The sequence below is a fragment of the Neofelis nebulosa genome, chromosome 1 (assembly GCF_028018385.1).
Source record: "Neofelis nebulosa isolate mNeoNeb1 chromosome 1, mNeoNeb1.pri, whole genome shotgun sequence".
NCBI lineage: Eukaryota > Metazoa > Chordata > Mammalia > Carnivora > Felidae > Neofelis > Neofelis nebulosa.
Window position 1 is genome coordinate 13,235,646 of NC_080782.1, and position 20,515 is coordinate 13,256,160.

Genomic DNA, 20,515 nt, shown 5'->3' on the forward strand with positions numbered 1-20,515 from the left:
CCCGCGGCGCCGACTGCCGCTGTGGCCACCCTCAAAGCTCATGGTGGTGCCGCCGCCGCCGCCCTCCTGCCAGCCCAGCTGGCGGGCCGGGCTCGGGCTGCAGCCGAGGGGAAAACGGAGGGGGTGGGAGGAGAGAGAGAGGAGTGGAGGGAGGGAGGGAGGGGAGAGGGTGGGGAGGGGGACACGGGCGCCAGGGGCTAGGGGCGGGACGGGGAGGGGACGCGGAGGGCCCGGCGGCGGCGGCACAGGCTGCTGCTCCGCGGAGCCGCCGGCTCGGCTCTGGTGGAGGCGGCGCCGAATTCGGCTGCGCGTGAGAGCCGCGCCGGGAGGGGGGGGGGGGGCGGGGAGGGGGGGGGGGCGGGGAGGGGGGGGGGGCGGGGAGGGGGAGGGGTATCGGAGCCGCCCCGCGGGGGGGGGGGGTGGAGGGGGGCGGGGGAAGGAGGTGGAGGGAGCCGGCGCGGGGCCGACGTGGAGGAGCGGAGGGGGCGCTCCGGAGGAGGGGGGCCTGAGGAGGCGGGTGCGAGCCCCGTGTGGGGTGCGGAGACCTCGGGCTGGAATTCAGGGAGGGGAGATCCCCGAGCCGCCTCCACCGACCCCGCCCCGGGGCCGCTCACGTCGGTTCCGGGGCGGATTACCCCTCTCCTAACGGCGCGGCACTGCGGCTCCGGGAGCCGGGAGAGGGGGAGGGGTCGGAGGCCACGGGTCCAGAAACCGTTACTGGGAAGGCAAGTGGGCTGCGGCAGCCCTGGGCTGGGTGGGGCCGGGGTGGTCGAACCCGAGACCCGCGTGGGAGTTGAGGTGCGCGAGGCTGGTGTCCTGGCTCGCGGAAGCCGGCGGAGCAGGGGCCCGGGAAGGGGCGCGCGAGCCCGGGGGACGGTAACCGCTGCTGCACGGGGATTGCTCCGGGCCCTCTCAGAGCCTTCTCCCTCAAGGGCACTCTCAGGGATCCACCAGAGCCCTAAAAACCGAAGCCTCTGGAACCTATATCCTCCCTCTGTCCGTCTCGCCCCAGAATCTTCCCTGCGTCCTCCTCGCCCCCTCCCTCCTGCAGTGAGTATCCTGGTTTATTTGTAAATATCTTGGTGACATTGTAACTATCTTGGGTCATTTCCTGGACCGGCTCCTCCCAGCTGAACTCCGGTGCCACGTTGTGTGGCGGGTGGTCACTTTCATCCTCGCCCTTTTATAAAGGACTCAAATGATACCTCTCCTCCCTGAGAAGTGGCTGTGTCCTCGGGTCTTGGTTTCCAGCAGCCCAAGGCCAGTTCTCTGCACTTGCACTCTGGGAAACCTTTCTGGGACTTTTCTATAGGCAGGGCAACTTTCTCCTCAGTTCTTTTCTGGAAATAAACTACCATACCTGCAGGGAACGGGACGGAAAAGCCCGCACATGCAGTCGTTTCCAAATCCGTTCGGTGTAAACTCATAAAGCATTGCATTTACGTAGTGCAATGTGCCTATCCGAGTCAATGGTGATGTTCACTCTTCTAACAGTTTAACGTCTTTGGCGCAGTCGACTCTCTCTGGGCAGTCATTTTGGGCTGCATTTCATAGCCGAAGACCCAGGATGAGATAGGCTAAGTAACTTCTTCAAGGTCATAGGACTACTGACAAAACTTTTGAGTTCCCTGACTCCAGATCTTCCAGCTCAAATACCCAATGATTTTTTTCCCCCAAACCTTTATAAAGCCTCCTAAAATGGTGTGTCTGGTGGCACCGCGTCCTACTAATAGATGCTCTGAAAGGACTGAGATAAACTAACAGCTGAGATTATTTTTTCTCTTATAAGTTTTGGAAGTAAAAAGTATACGTGGTTAAAAAAAAAAAAAAAAGTCCCAGGTCTTTAGACATAAATTGGTTTGATTGCAAAGCGGGGAAAGAAGGTGGTGAACAAAAAAGTTCAGAAATGCTTTGTCACACGTGGTCCTGAATGAAATAGTTCCCGGGAATGTCCTCTAACACTTAGCGCCCCTCAGACTTGCTTATTTTTGGTAGCAGAGTGGCAGGCAGCAAGCATATTTTTAAAATAATAATCCCTGAATGCCCTTGGAACTTACCACACTGAAGAAATGTGGTTGTAGATCTGTTTTCATATGTTTGCACCTGTCAAAATGACATTGCACACCGTTTGTATACCGCCACAGGCTTAAGATAGTCATAAATCTTGAATCCTCAGTTATTGAGTTAAAAGCTGTCTAAATTGTCCTTAAAAATCCCCTAAATAATTCAATTAACAACTAGTAAATTTCTACCAGGCAAGACAAAGTACATTAATATTTGAAGGACAGCATACAAGCCGTGGTTTCTGTATAAAAGATGCGGAATGATTCAGACAGCAGAGTATCATGGATAAAAGAGGAAAGAGCCACAGTGCTGGATGTGTCCTCTTAGTTGATTGTTTCTGAAAAACGATGCTAGGAAGAGAAAATTAACTTTCATCGATACGGTGAGTAACCACATAAAAACATTATTTCCCAGCTTCTCTGACCTCCAAAGCTGACCCTTCCCTGAAAAAGGGACATGTGTTCCTGATCTTCATTTAAGACACAGACATCTGATAAAGAATATCAGGGCACCAGCAGGCCACTGACAGGCATCCAATAGCCAACATGCATCTACCAAAATGCTGAAAGGCACATCCAATCTGCTTCAACCTATGTAAAGGAGAAGAAAGAGACAAATAATATAACAAATGCCAGAAAAGTCTCCCTTGTCATATCTTAACCCCCACCCACCCACCTCCCTTCATGCACAGGCTGAGTGAAATGTACCCTTCACCAAAACAGTCCTTTCACTATGAAGTTGTAAGCCCTTCAGATACCAGAAGTTTCTTGAGCTGAATCCAAGAATGAAGGAGAGCTAGGAGGGGCCCAAGCAAGTATGTCCCAAAAAGTTACTTGGTGATATTCATGGATATCTCTAGGAATCCTCCTTGAATTTCTCATGTTGCCCTGTCCTGAATCCATCCTCTGGAGTCACATTAGGGATTTTAAATAGAAAACAATCCAGGCTACACTAGGTCAGAATGGTTTCAAAACGATCTTGAAGCTAGATTATGTGTGATGACCTTGATATGCCCTTCAATAGGAGGGTTAACAACAGGAAAATTAGCCTGGAGAGCTCTTCAGAATTGCTTTGTGATTCTTTCGAGTTAAACTCTTAGAGATGTTCCAAAATTGTATAGTTGGCACCTTTGGAGTGCACTAATTTGTTTTGTTTCTGTTTTAGCTTCTCTTTCCTTCAAATTCCTTCTGTATTTCTTATTTACACCACAAATCCAGACATTTACTTTTAAGGTAGTCTTGTATTTTCACAAAACTATTTAATGAGACCTTTTTCTCTTTCCCAAACCGATGAAAAATGTTCTTTAAGCTATATCCTATACCATATTTGTAAATATGAATTCATAGCAAATATTCATTATACATATTGAATAATTTAGTGATTAAAAGATGGATAAACCAGCAGGGATGCATGGTAATGGTTACATCTTTTTGCAAAGTGTTTTGGAGAGCATTTACTTGGCTGGGGTGCACTCATTTGTCTCTGTGGTCGCTAAGGACAATACACAGAATCCTCAGTTGCCTTCAAATATCTAAGAGAAAAGAACTCTGTGCTATAGAGCAATTAGGTTATGTTGTATGGGTGGGGGTGTGAGTGTTTAGAGAGGAGAGTGAAGTGCAATCTGCGTATTGTAAATATTCAATGCAGAGCATAGCTTTGTTGTACGTCAGAACTAAAACGGTGTCAGCATCATAGAACAGTGCTATGTGCAGCCCCGTCCACGATTTATATCTCCTACTCTCACCTGCCCACTGAACTTCAGTCTCACGTGTCACCGTGTCTCCTTGACTGCCCTACTTAGATGCTGAAGGGCCATTTCAAACCAACCTAGTCCAAAAGCAAACAACATCCCAAACCTGCTCGCTTCCCAACCTTTGTTATGCCAGTAAGCTAGTTGTTCATTCATCCAGTTACTGAAGCCAAAATCCTTGGAGGCATCCTTGACTGAGTTTTCACATCATACATTCAGTGTATCGGAAAGTTCTTTCAGGTGTACTTTCAAAATATACTCCAAATTTACTACTACTTTTCACCACCCCGACATCCCAATTCAAACTACCATCACGGTGCTCCAGGACTATCATATAGCCTCTTGTTGGGGCCCCTGAGCAGCTCAGTTGGTTAAGCATCTGACTTTGGCTCAGGTCACGGTCTTGCAGTCGGTGAGTTTGAGTCCCACATCTGGCTCTGCACTGACAGCGTGGAGCCTGCTTGGGATCTCTGTCTCTGTCTCTTTCTCTCTCTCTCTCTCCCCCTCCCTCTCTCTGTTCCTACCCCACTGCACTCTCTCTCTCTCTCTCTCAAAAATAAATAAATGTTATTTTAAAAAAATAGCCTCTTGTCATCCTGCTTCTTACTCTTGAATCCATCCGCAGTAGCGGCCAGGACGATCCAATTCAAATGTGAGTCTAATCACGCGTGCTCCTGCTCAGTACCCACCAATGGCTTCCCGTCATACGTTGTGCACTATCAAAAATGTGGGCATGCCCTTCAAGTCTTCCTTCTAACTTCTGGCTACCTCTCTGAAGACATGACCATAGCTGTCCTCCCCGCCCCCATTCCTCTTCCCTGTTGTTCGCTCCTACCACATTGACCTTGCCAAGTACACTCCCTCTTCAACCTTCTTTGGGCTCCTTATGACTCTTTCCCTCACTTCACTCAGATCTCTGCTCTGAGGCACCTCACCCAAAAGACCTTCCTTAACCTTCTTATCAGAAATAGAATCCTCCAGCCCTATTTTAACTCTGACCCTATCCCGGTTTTATTCTTACTCATGTCACTACTCAGTATTACATGCAGGCACACCGTTTCATTGCCCATCATTGTGCTTCACAGATACTGTGTTTTTTACCAATAGAAGGGTTGCGGTAGCTCTGCTTCGAGCAGGTCCGTCAGCCCCATTTGCCCAACAGCACTAGCATTTCTGTGTCACGTTTTGGTAATCCTCACAATATTTTGAATTAAAAAAAAAAATTTAGTGTTTATTTTTGAAGGAGAGAGAGAGAGAGTGTGAGTGGAAGAGGGGCAGAGAGACACACACACACACACACACACACACACACACACACAGAATCCGAAGCAGGCTCCAGGCTCTGAGCCATCAGCACAGAGCCCGATGCGGCGATCACACTCACAGACCGCAAGATTGTGAGCTGAGCTGAAGTTGGACACTCAACTGGCTGAGCCACCCAGGCGCCCCTTGAATTTTTTTAAATCATATTTGTTATGGTGATCAGGGATTGCAATTCACTGAAAGCTCGGAGGATGGTTACCATTTTTGAGCAGCAAAGAATTTTTTAATTAAGGTATGTACTTTTTGTTTAGACATCATGCTATTGTATGCTTAATAGACCACAGTGTAGTGTGGACATAGCTATTATATGCACTGGGAAACCAAAAACACAGTAGGCTCACTGTATTGTGATATTTGCTTTATTATGGTGATCTGGAAGCAAAGCCACATATCTATGAGGTATGCCTGCATTTACATATTGTGTGTATTCTGTTGGCTCTTTTTTTTAAGATCTTATTTTTAAGTAATCTCTGTACCCAACGTGGGGCTCAAACACACAACCCCAAGATCAAGAGTCGCACACTCTGCCAGCCGAGCCAGCCAGGCACCCCTGTTTGCTTCTTATCTAACATCTTCTATTGAAGCATTTGCTCCATTGGAGACTTCTGTCCGCTGTGCCTGGTCAGAGTAGTGTTCAGCCAATACTTATTGAACAAATACTGTAAAACCTTGGTTTGCGAGCAAAGTTCATTCCAAAGCACTCATATATCAAAGTGAATTTCAAGAACTATTGGCTCATTTGGTTAAGTGTTGGACTTGGGCTCAATTCATGATCTCACAGCTTGGGAGTTTGAGCCCTGCATGGGACTCTGTGCTGACAGCTCAGAGCCTGGAGCCTGCTTCAGATTCTGTGTCTACACCTCTCTCTGCCCCTTCCCGCTCAGGATCTGTCTCTCTCTCTCTCCCTGTCAAAAATAAATAAACATTAAGAAAAAAGAAGAAATGTTTGCTTGTCTTGCAAAACACTCCCAGAACAAGTTACTCGCAATCCAAGGTTTTACTGTATATGAATAACTCCGTCCAGTCAAGCAGGTAATAACCAATCAGTCTCTGTCTGTAAAGCATTGTACATTTGGTTAAACCATACTTCCCAAGTGAGACCGCAATCTGTAGGACAATGAAGGATGTAGTTACAGCATTTTGGCACACTCCATGTCATGCGAATACGTTGTTTTTTTTCCATTGCTTAACCAAATTAACTAAAATTATTCTCTTACCAATTTGTAGTTGCTGCCTAGTCATTTGCTACCATGGAGAAGTAATATCAAAGTCTTGATTGACCTTTGACGAGCAGCAGAATACACGACCCCAAAATATATCATTTTGGCAGGTACCTTATTTCAGATTGAAGGCTTTCAAGACCCAGCAGATTCAAGAAAAACTTTGACCTCTCCTGTAACTACAAGAATTAGATAGGGGGCATTGCCCAGAAAGAGAACTATCACCAGAGATAACTTTTATCTAAAAGTTAGATGGCAAAGCAAACATCTAATTCCAGAAATCTGCTCTTCACCTTATCCTGTGAATCGCCCTCTTCCCTTCTTCAAGCCCCAGGTCTCTATCCCGTCCCGAAGCTCAGGGTGGCATGTAAGCCACAACCGCCTCACTTGCCTTTGGGTCTCATACCTCCATGATTTGTTTTTCTCCTATTCATCTGTCTCGTGTTACTTTAATTAGTAGAGCAGCCAAAAGAACCTAGAAGGGAGGAAGGCGAAATACTGTCTCCCCTATACCTTGATTTCACATTCAATGAAGATGTCAGAAATTTGAAAATGCATGCCCTTGGTTTTAAAGGAAAGTGAAGGAATATGGATGGATGGTCTCCGTATCTGACCAATCAGATTGATCACTCATGGTGCACCCCGTATGATTTTGCACAACACTGCATTCTAGCCTTTATCAGTCTTATCCATAAGTTTGGCACCATACTCTCCTTCAAGTCTATCTTTGCCTCTTCCATCTTTCCATTGTTCTCTGTTCCTGCTGGATGTCCACTCCTAAAGGCTTCTAAATCGAAGCCAACCAGCCAGTCCTCCCTCTACCCTTCCTAGGTGCCTTGATCCTCACTAAGCTCCTTTGATCTCTCCCAGAACCCGCTCTCTTCTCTGAACACTCAGGGATATCTAAACTTTGCATGCAAAATCATCAAAGTGTGAGATAATGAGCTTCCAAATTTCTACCAAAAACACTTCCTATATCTCCCCCCGCCCCCACCAATACTCTGAGACCTTCAAAACAATAAAATAATATATTAAGGGCATGTTTGATTGTAAAACATCATATTCAATTTAAAAATTACAAACACAAAAAACAGCAACACATTATTTTCTCTCTTGGTCTCACTTCCTTGAAACTTGGAAATGCAGAAGGTATTTTAGCAGACAAGCTGAAGATATAGAAATATGTTGAATTAGAGGCTCCTGGGTGGCTCAGTCAGTTGAGCACCGACTTGATCTTGGCTCAGGTCATAATCTCACAATTGATGGGACTGAGCCCCATGCTGGGCTCTGTGTTGACAGCACAGAGCCTGCTTGGGATTCTCTCTCTCCCTCTCTCTCTCTCTCTGCCCCTCCTCTACTCGTGCTCTCATTCTCTCAAAATAAATAAATAAACATTTTAAAAATATGTTGATTTATTGTGTACACTGTATATCCTAAACCTGACTGAGATCTGGAATGCAATCACATCAGCATGACCTGATAGAGACTCCAGGCTTTAGAAGGACCTGGAAGAAAGTCAGCACTGATTTCCCTCAGCTGAAAATCATTTATTTTTATAATAACCTCACACATTAAATTAGATGGTTTTCTTAGGACCTTTATCACATTATGTCTTGCATTGTGGTTAGGTATGCATTTATCTGGGTGTCCCCCCCACCCCCCGCCCCTTGTTCTACATTGTAAGCTACTTGGAATTCAAGTGGATCTGTTTAAATGGACCTTTTTTCTGAAGCATGAACTATGATGGCTGATATTAATGGAACTCAATAAATGTAGATTAAATAAGTAAATATTAACTGAAATCTTATTTCAAAAGAACTATTATTTACACTTTTAAAGTTTTTGATAGAGTTCCATAAATGACTTAAAGATAGCCATGCTTCCATGATGTTTGGATGGAGAGCAGAAAATTAGTTTGCTAGACAGACAAACTCTTCACACGTCCCTTTATTAGAGTCCCTAAGGAACAATCCAGGATTAATAAGTACAGTGAAGGACAGCTGGCTGGCTCTGTCTGTAGAGCATACAACTCTTTATCTCGAAGTTGTACATTCAAGCCCCACACTGGGTGTAGAGATTACTTACAAATAAAATCTTCTTAAAAATTAAAGTAAAGTACAGTGAAACACCCACGTTTCTTTTTTCTTCTCCCTATCCCTGCCCACCCCCCCCCCCCAGGATATTTCTCTTACCACCTGGGCAGCTGGGCAGTTGCCCCACCGTTTTGAACAAAGTGGAGCTATGAAGCCAGAAACCTACAACGATGTCCTGCTGGAGCTTGGCTTCAACCAGGTACTGACCTGAACCCTGGTTGCTTTCCCATAAAATCCTAGGCTCCCTCTTTCTTCTCCAGGGCCCCCACCTCCATGAGGAGTACTAGTCTGCTCCCATTCCCTTTAGAGGGTCCCTGTTCAGACAAGAGGTGGAGACAGTTCCATGTTTACACCAGATCACAAATTCCACATCCCACTTCCAATTCTACCCCAACCCACCCCTTCTCCAGACTTTAACAATTTCATGAAATGACCATGATAGACGCAGTCTGCATCAGGAGCTGCTGATCAACCACTGAAGTTAACCTTCAACGCAACGACGCGGTTGTTACGGTCAAACAGCAACTCCTCAAAGGAAGAGAAATGTTGTTTCCAGGGAAATGACTGAACATGACTGACAGACATGAACAGATACAACCCTCCCTGCATCTTAGAGTTTGACTTTTAGCCCATTAGATTTGCAGTACTTGTCAGCCCCTTCCTCCTGTCCATTGGAACTCCCAAACGTAGCCCTTCCCAGCTAGGCCAACAATATGAAATTGTACTCTGAAAGATACTGAAATGCAAAACCAAGAGTTATAAACTGCAGCTACACACAAGGCTTCTTAAATGCAGGAAAATTTGAATAATGGGGCATAAGTTAATACAGTTAAAAAGTGTTATTTTGGGGCACCTGGGTGGCTCAGTCGGTTATACATCAGACTTCAACTTCAGCACAGGTCATGATCTCAAAGTTGGTGAGGTTGAGCCCCATGTCAGTCTCCTGTTATCGGCGCAGATCCCCATCCCCCTCTCCCCCTCCTCCAGCTTACACTCTCTCTGAAAAATAAACATTAAAAAAATAAATAACAATATTTGATGCTACAAGCATGAGCTCAATATACTGGGCGGGGCGGGGCGGGACAGGGGGGATAAGTGGATGGGTGGGTGGGAGATTCCCACAATCATAGGCATTGTCAAAAAGGGATTGAGGACAGACCATAAAATGCCATCTTTTTTTAAAATCAGCAATTGCCAAGGGACAACTTTTTGGGTGAGGGACTTTGAGAGATGGATGGACCTAACCACAAAACAGCCATAGTCCAACTAAAAAGATAGGCACATAGACATAAACATGTTACACAGATTAAGAGTTATAGCAGGGAGATTAAAAGCATGCAGGAAGTACAGATAGCAACAGTTCTTCGGGAGAAAGATGGTTATCCTGAGAAAAATTTCTCAGGGTGGGTCATTTGGACTGGGCTTTGAAGGCTAGGTAGGAGTGTGCCAGGTACACGCCCATCTCAGCAACTAACAAAATCAAGAGGACACAGAACCTGCTGTTGGCATCAGACTCAAGCACAAAGACCAGAGAGACGAGGGAGGGTGATTGAGGAAATGATTCAAGTTCATAAAAAATGAAGACAGTGATAAGCAGGATAACTTATTAGCTCCTGAAATGCTAGAAGAGGAGCACTCCTTCTGTTGGAAAAAACATCACTGTAGAAGGGTTTGGACCATGTAATTCCTAAGAAGTCACTCTTGCATCAAACGTGACCTGGAACCACCTGAGAACCAGGAAATAAATCAGCCTCCAGAAAAGCACCACAGCCCGCCCCACAGAATCACATTATCAAGTGAAGCCGCTAGATGTTGTATTTGATTTTAAATATAATCCTAATTACTATGCTTGATCTCCCTATCTACAGCAAATTACAAATAACCAATCTAGGAATATAACACAATAATTGAAAAACCTTGGCGGTAGGGCGCCTGGCTGGCTCATTCGAAAGAGCATGCTACGCTTAATTTCAGAGCCATGAGTTCCAGCCCCAGGTTGCATATAAAGATTACTAAAAATAATAAATAAATGACTTAAAAAAATAGAGTATTATAAAAAATAATAAATAAAAATAAAAATCTTAGCAGGAAGGGTTCATTTAAGAGCAAACAGCTCTGCACACAGTTTATGAAGCCACGGCGGGGGGGGGGGGGGTGGTGTTTGTCTTGTAGTCTTGCACAATCACTGCTATTCACCATGAAGGGCTTGAGTCCCCGAGAAAAGTTAACGGCCTGGGCAACCTGTAAAGACTGATGAGGCACATGTTCAGAAGATTCCCTTCCAATATGGTAAATTACAACTTTTTACCACTTAATGTAACCAGATTAAAAAATTTTTCTCAGAGGAGTGCCTGGGTGGCTCAGTTGGTTGAGAGCACAGACTCTTGATTTCCGCTCAGCTCATGATCCCAGGGTCCTAGGATGGAGACTTGTATCAGGCTCCGGGCTGGGCATGGAGGCCCCCTTAGTTCCCCCTCCCCCAACTCCAAGTGGGGCGGGGATCACACAAGCTCCCTCCTCTTACTCTCGCTGCTTGTTTCTCCGCCAGCAGATCACAAGGGGTTGAAGCCAGATCATTTATATACATACGAAATTTATGGTTTGCTCCCAGTGCTAAGTACAAATGCATTGGTATGTAATGGGGAGCCAAAAATGTTTTTGCCCATGAACCAGAGAAATGACGTGATTGTAACACTTTGGAAGAAGATTTATGTTAAAAATGAATGAACCTTTAACTACATGAACAATTCTCTTGCACTTAACCAATGATACCTGAAATGGATTGACCATTTCCTGGGTCAGGCACCATTCCAAGCGCTGAACATGCGTTAATTTATTTAATCTTTGCCACAGTGCCATGAAGCAGGTGCAATTATGCTCATTCTACTGATGGGAAAGTAGGCCCGGAGAAAAGGAGTTGTGCCCATCCGGGCAGCTGGTAAGCAGCAGAGGCTGCCTTCTTCACCCCGGGAAATGTGATGCCCAAGCCCATCCCCTTACCCACTCTGCTACACGCCTCCCGTGTCATCTAACTCATAGCAGACCAAAAAGAAACATGTGTGGCTTGACACAGCTAAGATCATCAGTGTAGCTTCACCACTTAAAAAACAAAAGTCTTCAGTTTGTAACCACTCTTCTATGAGTGGACGTTTTTGTTTATTAATTTTTTTTCAACATTTTTAAATTTATTTTTGGGACAGAGAGAGACAGAGCATGAACGGGGGAGGGGCAGAGAGAGAGGGAGACACAGAATCGGAAACAGGCTCCAGGCTCCGAGCCATCAGCCCAGAGCCTGACGCGGGGCTCGAACTCACGGACCGCGAGATCGTGACCTGGCTGAAGTCGGACGCTTAACCGACTGCGCCACCCAGGCGCCCCGAGTGGACGTTTTTGGATTCCATATACAAGTGAGCTGGACATTTTTGGATTCCATATACAAGTGAGATCATACAGGGTTTGTCTTTCCCTAACTTATTTCACTTAGCATAATATCCTCAAGGTCTATCCATGTTGTTACAAATGGTAGAATTTCTTTCTTTTTTAAGGCCAAATGATATTCTGTTGCATATATAGAATACACTTTCTGCATCCATTTATATGTCTTGGCTATTGTTAATAATGATGCAGTGAGCATGGGAGATAAACAGAGGCGTGTAAAAAATATTAAGTGTGAGCAAAAATCAATCTGGTAGTATCCAATCCAGCAGATAGAAAGGAGCTCTGAGAAGCTATGCAAAATGAAAGGCAGAAGGGGTAGAAGGAGCAAGAAAGTTATACAGGGCAACAAAAAGTGGGCTGGTTATTGCAAAGTCACTTTCTGTTAGGGGCTAGCAGGGGTCCATCAGGCAGGTGAGCCATCTGGTGCTGACCAGGAGATTCCTGACTGACAGGCTTAAGATTCCATTTCTGGGAAAACGGGAACCATAATTAAGTTTTGGATTGGCAATGTGAGGTTTAGCATAAGAGACTCCACTTGGGGCCTGATGTCTTGTTTTCAATAGAGATAAACGTGACTTTCATCTGCATTTTCACTTCTGCTCCTGAGTAGCAGGGAGTGGTAGGATGGGGCACTGGGGAGGTGGGGCTGAGACGTGCCTGACCCTTTGAGATTGATAGCTTCAAGGATTACGGCCACACTCTTTCAAAATCGTGTTTGGATGCCACTAGCGGAAAGAAAATAACAGAAATGAAGGGTCATCGAGTCCAGTGAGTATGGTACTTCCTATGCTCTTATCTGTGTAGTCTTAAAAAAAAAAAAAATCCAGGGGCGCCTGGGTGGCTCAGTCGGTTAAGCGTCCGACTTCAGCCAGGTCACGATCTCGTGGTCCGTGAGTTCGAGCCCCGCGTCGGGCTCCGGGCTGACGGCTCCGAGCCTGGAGCCTGTTTCCGATTCTGTGTCTCCCCCTCTCTCTGACCCTCCCCCGTTCATGCTCTGTCTCTCTCTGTCTCAAAAATCAATAAACGTTAAAAAAAATTAAAAAAAAAAATCCAGGTGTAAAAGGCGTATTCACTTTCATATTTCAGAGAGTAATCCCTTTATAAATCATAATGGAAAAATGGCAACACACACCTAAAATTGGCCCTAACCCTGCGGTTCTCAATAGGGAGCGACTTTGCCCACTTGTATCTTCCAACCCTAGGATTACTTGTCCATGTCTGGACATGGTAGAAGCCACTTTTCGGCAAGAGGCTTGAGCAATGGAAACCCGATCAAGGCAAAAGGGCCCACAGTAACCAGCCCCTCTCCAGCTGAATACAGACAGGCCCATCAGGTGACCCACCCAAAATATCCACAGGCCCTAATTAACCAATGGGCTACTTACAACCAGGCACAGGCCCAAAAAAGGAGGATCCCATAAGTCCCCATACAGCCTCACCTTCTCCCTTTAAACACAACCCTCACTCACTGCCTTGAGGCAGATAGTCTCTGCTTTGCTGTCTCCCCTGCAGCTCCGTGGTGGTGCATTCAATAAACTTCTCTTTCCTTTGTTCTGCCCTGGGTGAATCCTTTCACCTCCCATCCCACCAGCTTCCACCCAGTTGGGTCACCCCACGTTTGGGGGCCCTCATCCTATCAGGAGAGATATCACAAAGATATGTCGGGGTGTCTCAAAAATAAATAAGTACATAAATAAATAAATACATAAATACATAAATACAAAACACTCAGAAGAAATCCTTCATCATCCAATATCATGTTAGTAACTCTTAAGACAAAAAGAAAAAATTGTAATGACTGATTTTTTTTGCAGATTTTTTTATAAGAAGGGGAGCCAAACATTCCACCCCAAAATATGCCTCTTTGGCATAAAGATGATCTGGGACTGATTTTTTAACTTTTCTTATTCAAAAAAAAATTTTTTTTTGTTTATTTATTTTTGAGAGAGACAGAGACAGAATGCGAGTGGGTTAGGGGCAGAGAGAGAGGGAGACACAGAATCCGAAGCAGGCTCCAGGCTCTGAGCTGTCAGCACAGAGCCCCACACAGGGCTCGAACTCAGGAGCCATGAGATCATGACCTGAGCCATGGGTGGTCACGGGTGAGCCACCTGCTCACCCAGGTGCCCCTTAACTTTTATTTTTGAAGAAACTGCAGCCACAGCAAAAGCCCTGAAAACCAAGAGGCTACCCTTTCTTAAGGGGCATTTACATTTACAAGGGAAATCTGCATGTGTAAGGATGTTTCCCTCTGGTAACACAGGGCCACAGTGTTGTGGCCTGAGAATCTTGGCAATGGGGAAGGCTTCAGTTTAGATCTATGTAACAAGCCTCACCTTGTTTCCTGAGCTTTTCCTGGTCACCTCCCCCCAGCATCCTTCTGTCTTAAGCCTTAAGATGATGTTTTCCTGGGTCCCTCCATGTATACCAGAATAAACTTCTGTTTGTTTTTCTCTTGTTAATCTTCTATCCAGGGGCCTTCTCCACCAAGAACCTAGAAGAGTAGAGGAAAAAATTACCTTTCCTTCCCTACATATGTTATCTGTTGAAATGTTGAAAAATACAGAAAACAAATGAAAAAAATAAAACAGTGACTACCGATTCTATTACCCAAACATAAGTACGTAGGATAGGAGCTTTTCTCTCCACTCCAGAAATGCCTTCCTAGGAGGGATCTTTGGAAAGAGCAGGAAAAGAGCCACAGTCTCCATTGGAATAACAATGTGACAGACAAGGAGTCAAAGGGGTGTCTCTGCTACTGAGCCAGAAGTTAGGGTAGACAAATAAATGCTTTCTCTTTCTGTCATAAATGCTTCTCCCTGAAGGGCCAGAAGCATCTGAGCCCTTCCCCCAATCCTCTTCAGAAAGACAAAGAAGAGGGGTTTAGGTGAGAGTACAGAGTTGGGGAGTGAGCCAGAGATTAACTGAAGCCTAGAGGAGGGGACACAAGGACTAAGAACACCTTTATCATAATAAGAACACCCTTAATGTAATAAGAAATCTCCACAGGCTAGTCTTTAGGAATGCAGAATTATCAGAAAGTTTTCCTAATTTAGTGAATTAACTAAGCCCTGTAGTCCTCCCAAAGATATGGCTCAGCTAATGGAAGTCTACTCTACAGACAGTATATTTTGATCATTTTCTCATATCCTTCTAAAATAGACTTAAAAAAATTTTTTTTTGACATTTTATTTTTGAGAGACAGAGAGAGACAGAGCACAAGCAGGCGAGGGGTAGAGACAGAAGGAGACACAGAATCTGAAGCAGGCTCCAGCCTCCGAGCTGACAGCACAGAGCCCGACGCGGGGCTCAAACTCACAAACCGTGAGATCATGACCTGAGCCAAAGTCGAATGCTCAACCGACTGAGCCACCCAGGCGCTCCTAAAATAGACTTTTTAATGGTGAGATTGAAGAAAGGGCAAAAGGCAAACTGACACCCACATACCACCCCCCCACACACACCAAAGGTGGGCTACCTGTGACGTCCCTCAGGTCTGCCCAAGAACAAAGGCAGGGGAGCAACAAATGGTCAACTGATAAAGATTTGCGGTCATGCAGGACAGAAACTCGATCAGAGTTTGTCATGGTCTTAACGCTTTACAAGAAAAGCACAATCTGAGTAACAGACCTCCAGGAACCTGTACAGTCAATGTCCTGGAGCCCTAACATCACTTTCTCCTCCACAGGATAAAAAACCCTATATGAGCAGTCACTCCCCACAACCTCATTGCAGCCATTTCTGCCCAGGGGTCCTGTCCCCACACTATAACAAAAGCACTTTTTTGCACTGTCAACCGTCTGAAGAATTCTTTCTTGACCATTGCACTCGAAGACCTCACATCGAGGTCACACCGCATTCTATGGAGATCCTGTTTATTTTCTCCTGGGACAGTTAGAGTATTGCTCGCTTTTCTTTTCTTCTGTGTTTGTCACTGTTTGTTTTTGCTTGGTTGTTTGTTTTGGTTTGTTTATATTTTAATAATATGTGTATACGCATAAGTATAGAATTTTTTTTCTTTGTGTTTTGTGATCGTTTCCTAAAGAAGAATCACAGCATTAGAAGGAATAGGCCAAACAGTTTGGAACAGAAACCACACTTGTATCAATGGTGGAAACGGCACAGATGTAAAACCAAGCTAAGTCACTCTTTTGAAACACCGAAAGAAGGAAGAGCCCTTCTATTTGGATGGCCTTATTGTTAATTCCATAATAACACTCACAGTGTCATTACTGCTGTTCTGCAGGGCGCCAACTGCCTTTGTGCTCGACACATTTGCTTATGACATGATCAGTTCCAGGGCCTGAATGTTCACATCTGTTTCATTAACTTCCTTCCATTCACTCTCCTCTTAGGCACTTGGAGTCTCTCTTTTTCTGGAAGGTTCTAAACAGCCTCACTTGAATTTTGAATTTCTCAGCAGCTGCTAGCTAAGCTTGCTGAGACAGACCCTTGACCTTGGCTTCTTCCCCTAAAATTATGTAGGTATCTGAGGCTGGGCTCTTATAGACATGTGGCCTTGTGATGACAAAGGGCACATTCTTTTTTTTTTTTTTTTTTTAATTTTTTTTTTCAACGTTTTTTATTTATTTTTGGGACAGAGAGAGACAGAGCATGAACGGGGGAGGGGCAGAGAGAGAGGGAGACACAGAATCGGAAACAGGCTCCAGGCTCCGAGCCATCAGCCCAGAGCCAGACGCGGGGCTCGAACTCATGGACCGCGAGATCGTGACCTGGCTGAAGTCGGACGCTTAACCGACTGCGCCACCCAGGCGCCCCGACAAAGGGCACATTCTAAGAATTCTAAGAATTTGGGAGGCTACTCCAGTAACTTCTGTAGCCTGTTGAGGACTTGGTGTGGACATGGCCTCCCAAGACTTCCTTTGCTTTGCTTTTACTGACTGGACCATCTATTTCAGGCGTTGTTGCCAGTGGGGCTTGCCTGTGTGGAATCCTGTTCCTGCAGCTCCTAAATGGATTCACAACTATCAGGTTCTGTTCCGACCCTGTCCCAGCCTAGGACCGTGCAACTGCGGCTGCGTGGCAGGAACGGTGTCTGTGGCTTAACAGGGCACGTTGGGAGATCCAAGATGACAGCAGGAAGAAGATGAAAGTTTTAGAGACTTTTGATACCATTGCCAAATGGAGCTTTAAAAAGAGATTTAAAATTGCATTAAATGTTTTTTTTCATAAAACAATAAATAAATAAATAAATAAATAAATAAATAAATAAATAGAATGACGTTAAATGTCTCTTTCCATAATACTTTGGATATCATTCTTTTTAAAGCTGTAGGGCTGTTCATATTTTTGAATGTGCTTTACTCTGTGTAACAACGTAAGTTGTCCATTGTTTCTTATAGGATGTTTCTACTAATACATTTTGTTTGAATATTTCCAAACAGGAAGTCTCTAGAAGTCGAAATCTACAATAAAAGATAGATGGCGGAGTTTGAATTTTGATAGATGCTGCCCACATACATTGCAAACTGGTTTATCAATTTATCTTCCACCCATATGTTTCCCTTCACGTCCAAAAGAACAGGATATGAGCCATCATTTGAACGTTTTAAATTATAATGTGGTGAGAAAGAGCACATAAGTAGTCTTCTGGTTTTAATTTGCATATTCCTGATGCCCAGTGAGGTTGCATTATTTTCTATCGTTTTATTGTTCATTATCCCCTTTTCTGTGAATAACATATTTATATCTTGTGAGTATTTTTAAATTTATATTTATTTTTATTTTTTAAGATTTTTTTTTAGTTTTTCTTCATTTTTTTAGTAATCTCTACACCTACCGTGGGGTTCAACCTCATAACCCCAAGATCAAAAATCACATGCTCTACCGACTGAGCCAGCTGGGCGCCCCTATCTTTTTTTTTTTTTTTACTTTAAAAAAAGTTTTTTAAATGTTTATTTATTTTGGGGAGTGAGAGAGAGGCAGAGCATGAGCAGGGGAGGGGAAGAAAGAGGGGGAGACACAAAGTCTGCAACAGGCTCCAAGCTCCGAGCTGTCAGCACAGAGCTGGATGTGGGGCGGCTCGAACTCAGGAACCAAGAGATCGTGGCCTCAGCTGAAGTCAGATGCTTAAGTGACTGAGGTGTCCCCCACCCCATCTCTTGAATGTGTGTGTGTGTGCATGTGTGTGTGTTTTAATTTTGAGTTTTAAGTGTCTTATAAGAATACTTTATATAGGTTGGGTATTAATCCCTAATGCTACATGCATAGCAAATACTTTTTTGCTCTCTCTCTTTGTGAGGTTTTTGTCCTTACATTGTTAACCCCTCTTATTTGAGGTTTCTTCCTCCGTCTTGTATTTCCTTAGAAAATTACCCTTTTCATGTAGACTTTCAAAGACAACGATTCGAAGTTTCATATTTTATTTAAAAAAATGTTTATAATTATGTCCTCCAACCTAATGTTTTATTTGTACTATCTCATTTGCTACTTTCCAAAAATTAAAGTTTTGATTTAATTAATTTAATTGTGCTTTCTTTTTGCTGTCATTGCTCTATTTCGAAAACTAGAAACAATTGTTGGAAGCAGTGTCTTGGCAGCAACCCATGGAGCGTTTTCATTCAATTCTAAATAGAATGTCGTTTCTATTTTAATTTTTTTTTCTCTCAAATGGTATTCTTTAATGACTTAAAAACTTTCAAGGACAATATATTTAAGAGAAAAGCACGCTTTTTATCACTTATTTTTGCTTTTACATCATTGTGGACTGAGGATGGGGCCAGCATGATTTCTCTGCTTTGGAACATGTAAGATTTCCTTTGCAACCTAGTGCTTGTGGTGAACATTTGTCATTTTTTTTCATAAGCGCTTGAAAAGACTTCATATTCTTATTTTGTTTAGGGCAAAGTCATATGTACATTGTAAATGGGCTTTTCTCTCCTTGATGTGCCGATTTTTAAGAGTGTGAAAATCGCTCAATGAGTCTGTTGGATTTGTGTTCATTTAGCTTTATATTGAAACTCTTTAAACATGCTAATTATTATTATTAAGCTTATTTACTATTATATTTATATAATATACACTTTTATGTGTAAAGTTTGTATCTTTTAATATATGTGTAGTGTTTATATAAGAACTATATATTCTACATAATATATAATGTAATTAAAATAATTATTTAGCTTATAGTAATTTGGAATGACCTTTTTCTTCTTCCATAATCTTTATTTATTCAAGTAATCTCTACACCCAAAGTGAGGCTCAAACCCATGACCCCAAGATCAAGAGTCACATATTCTTCCAACTGAGCCAGCCAGGCACCCCTGGAATGACCTTTGTTTCGTTTATGTTTTCTATTCGACACAGCATTTGGTGCGGAGTGGGGTGTGGGGATGGGTGAGGGCAGGAGGAAGGGAGACAGGAGAGCATGGAGAAGGGAGGCACGAGGACAGACAGACCCACAGACACAGAGCGAGACGGACTGTCCATGCTTGTGATGTGAGATCTCCACATCCCTCGGGGGTTCTTGGAAACTTGGGATCCTGAGGAACCTTGCTTAGAAGGCTCACCTGCTCAGCCCATGCTTTCTCCCATTCCCGCTTTTTTTTTTTTTGAGCTCAAGTTACAGTGTCCTCAGGTTGTAGGTTCTCAGCTCTGTTAGCATATCTATCACTCAATTACCAGTTGCTTTCTATGTTCCAGAATTTCCTGTTTTATTACGCCATTAGCACCCCCACTGGCTTTCCAGTCTCTTACGGATTTACTTAGAGATTTCTTATTATATTTTAATAGGGTTTGAAAAAGAAAAAGTCTTTATTATGCCTCTCATTATCTAAACTGGACCGTTATCAATGGTCAGATTTGCCTGTGTTCACATTTAGGCTCTGTCACTTACCAATTGTATGACCTGGACAAATGACTGTGCCTCAGTTTCCTCATTTATAAAGTGTGGATAAAAGTACATGGTATTGTCCTATAAGACAGAGAGGGCACTGCATTAATTTTATTATTTTGTTTGTCATATACACGGTAAGTTTCCTTTTACTTGTAATACTGTATGTTAATATGTACGTACATGTACCGTTATGGATATGTTATCTTTATGCTTTTCAAGAATAAAAGCCAGCACTTACACAGTGTGTACCATATACCTTTTAGCACATCACGTGCATCAATTTATGGTTCTGAAGGAGCAATCACAATGGCAATTAGAAAATATGTTTAACTGATAATGAAAACACAACCCAGTAAAACGTACGGGGTGCTTTTCCCATTATGTTTCCTAATTAGCTGTTGTTGGTGTCTTAAAAATGTTTTAGTTTCTGTTCATTTGTTTGGAGTCTGGTTTCAATGCCGAGCAAAGCCTCAGGCGGAGGGGCTTATGAGCTATTACTTTATTAGGAATTAGCATTCCCAGGAGCAGGAATGAGGCACAAGGCGGGTGAGGCACCGTTGTCAGGAGGGTCCCTGGGAGCCTGGCTGCAGAAATGGCGCCCTGCAGGTGGGCTTGCTTCAGGCCAACTGCACCTCTGGAAGGCCTTTATGGGGGAGGGGAGGGCAAGGAAAGGGAAATACTTCACCTACCGGCTTCCATCTTCTTCTTTCTGTCCAGGATATTAGCCCCTCAGTTCCCAGCCTTGGCAGAAATCCAAGCCAATAAGTTGGCC

General features: G+C 44.0%; 2 protein-coding genes across 2 annotated transcripts in view; one reads left to right on the forward strand and one right to left on the reverse strand.

Annotated features, from left to right (window-relative positions):
• Positions 1-178, reverse strand: part of MARCHF11 (membrane associated ring-CH-type finger 11) — a 103,232-nt gene extending 103,054 nt beyond the window's left edge. The window contains 1 exon segment of the mRNA XM_058716019.1: positions 3-178. Coding sequence (XP_058572002.1) covers positions 3-42 — 40 coding nt within the window. The 5' untranslated portion in view covers positions 43-178.
• LOC131513891 (uncharacterized) lies at positions 41-14,489 on the forward strand. Its single transcript, XM_058733251.1, has 4 exons — positions 41-85; positions 544-1,050; positions 8,536-8,649; positions 14,363-14,489. The coding sequence occupies exons 1-4, from the start codon at positions 41-43 to the stop codon at positions 14,384-14,386; spliced, it is 690 nt and encodes a 229-aa protein (XP_058589234.1). The 3' UTR covers positions 14,387-14,489.
• The last annotated feature ends 6,026 nt before the right edge of the window (positions 14,490-20,515 follow it).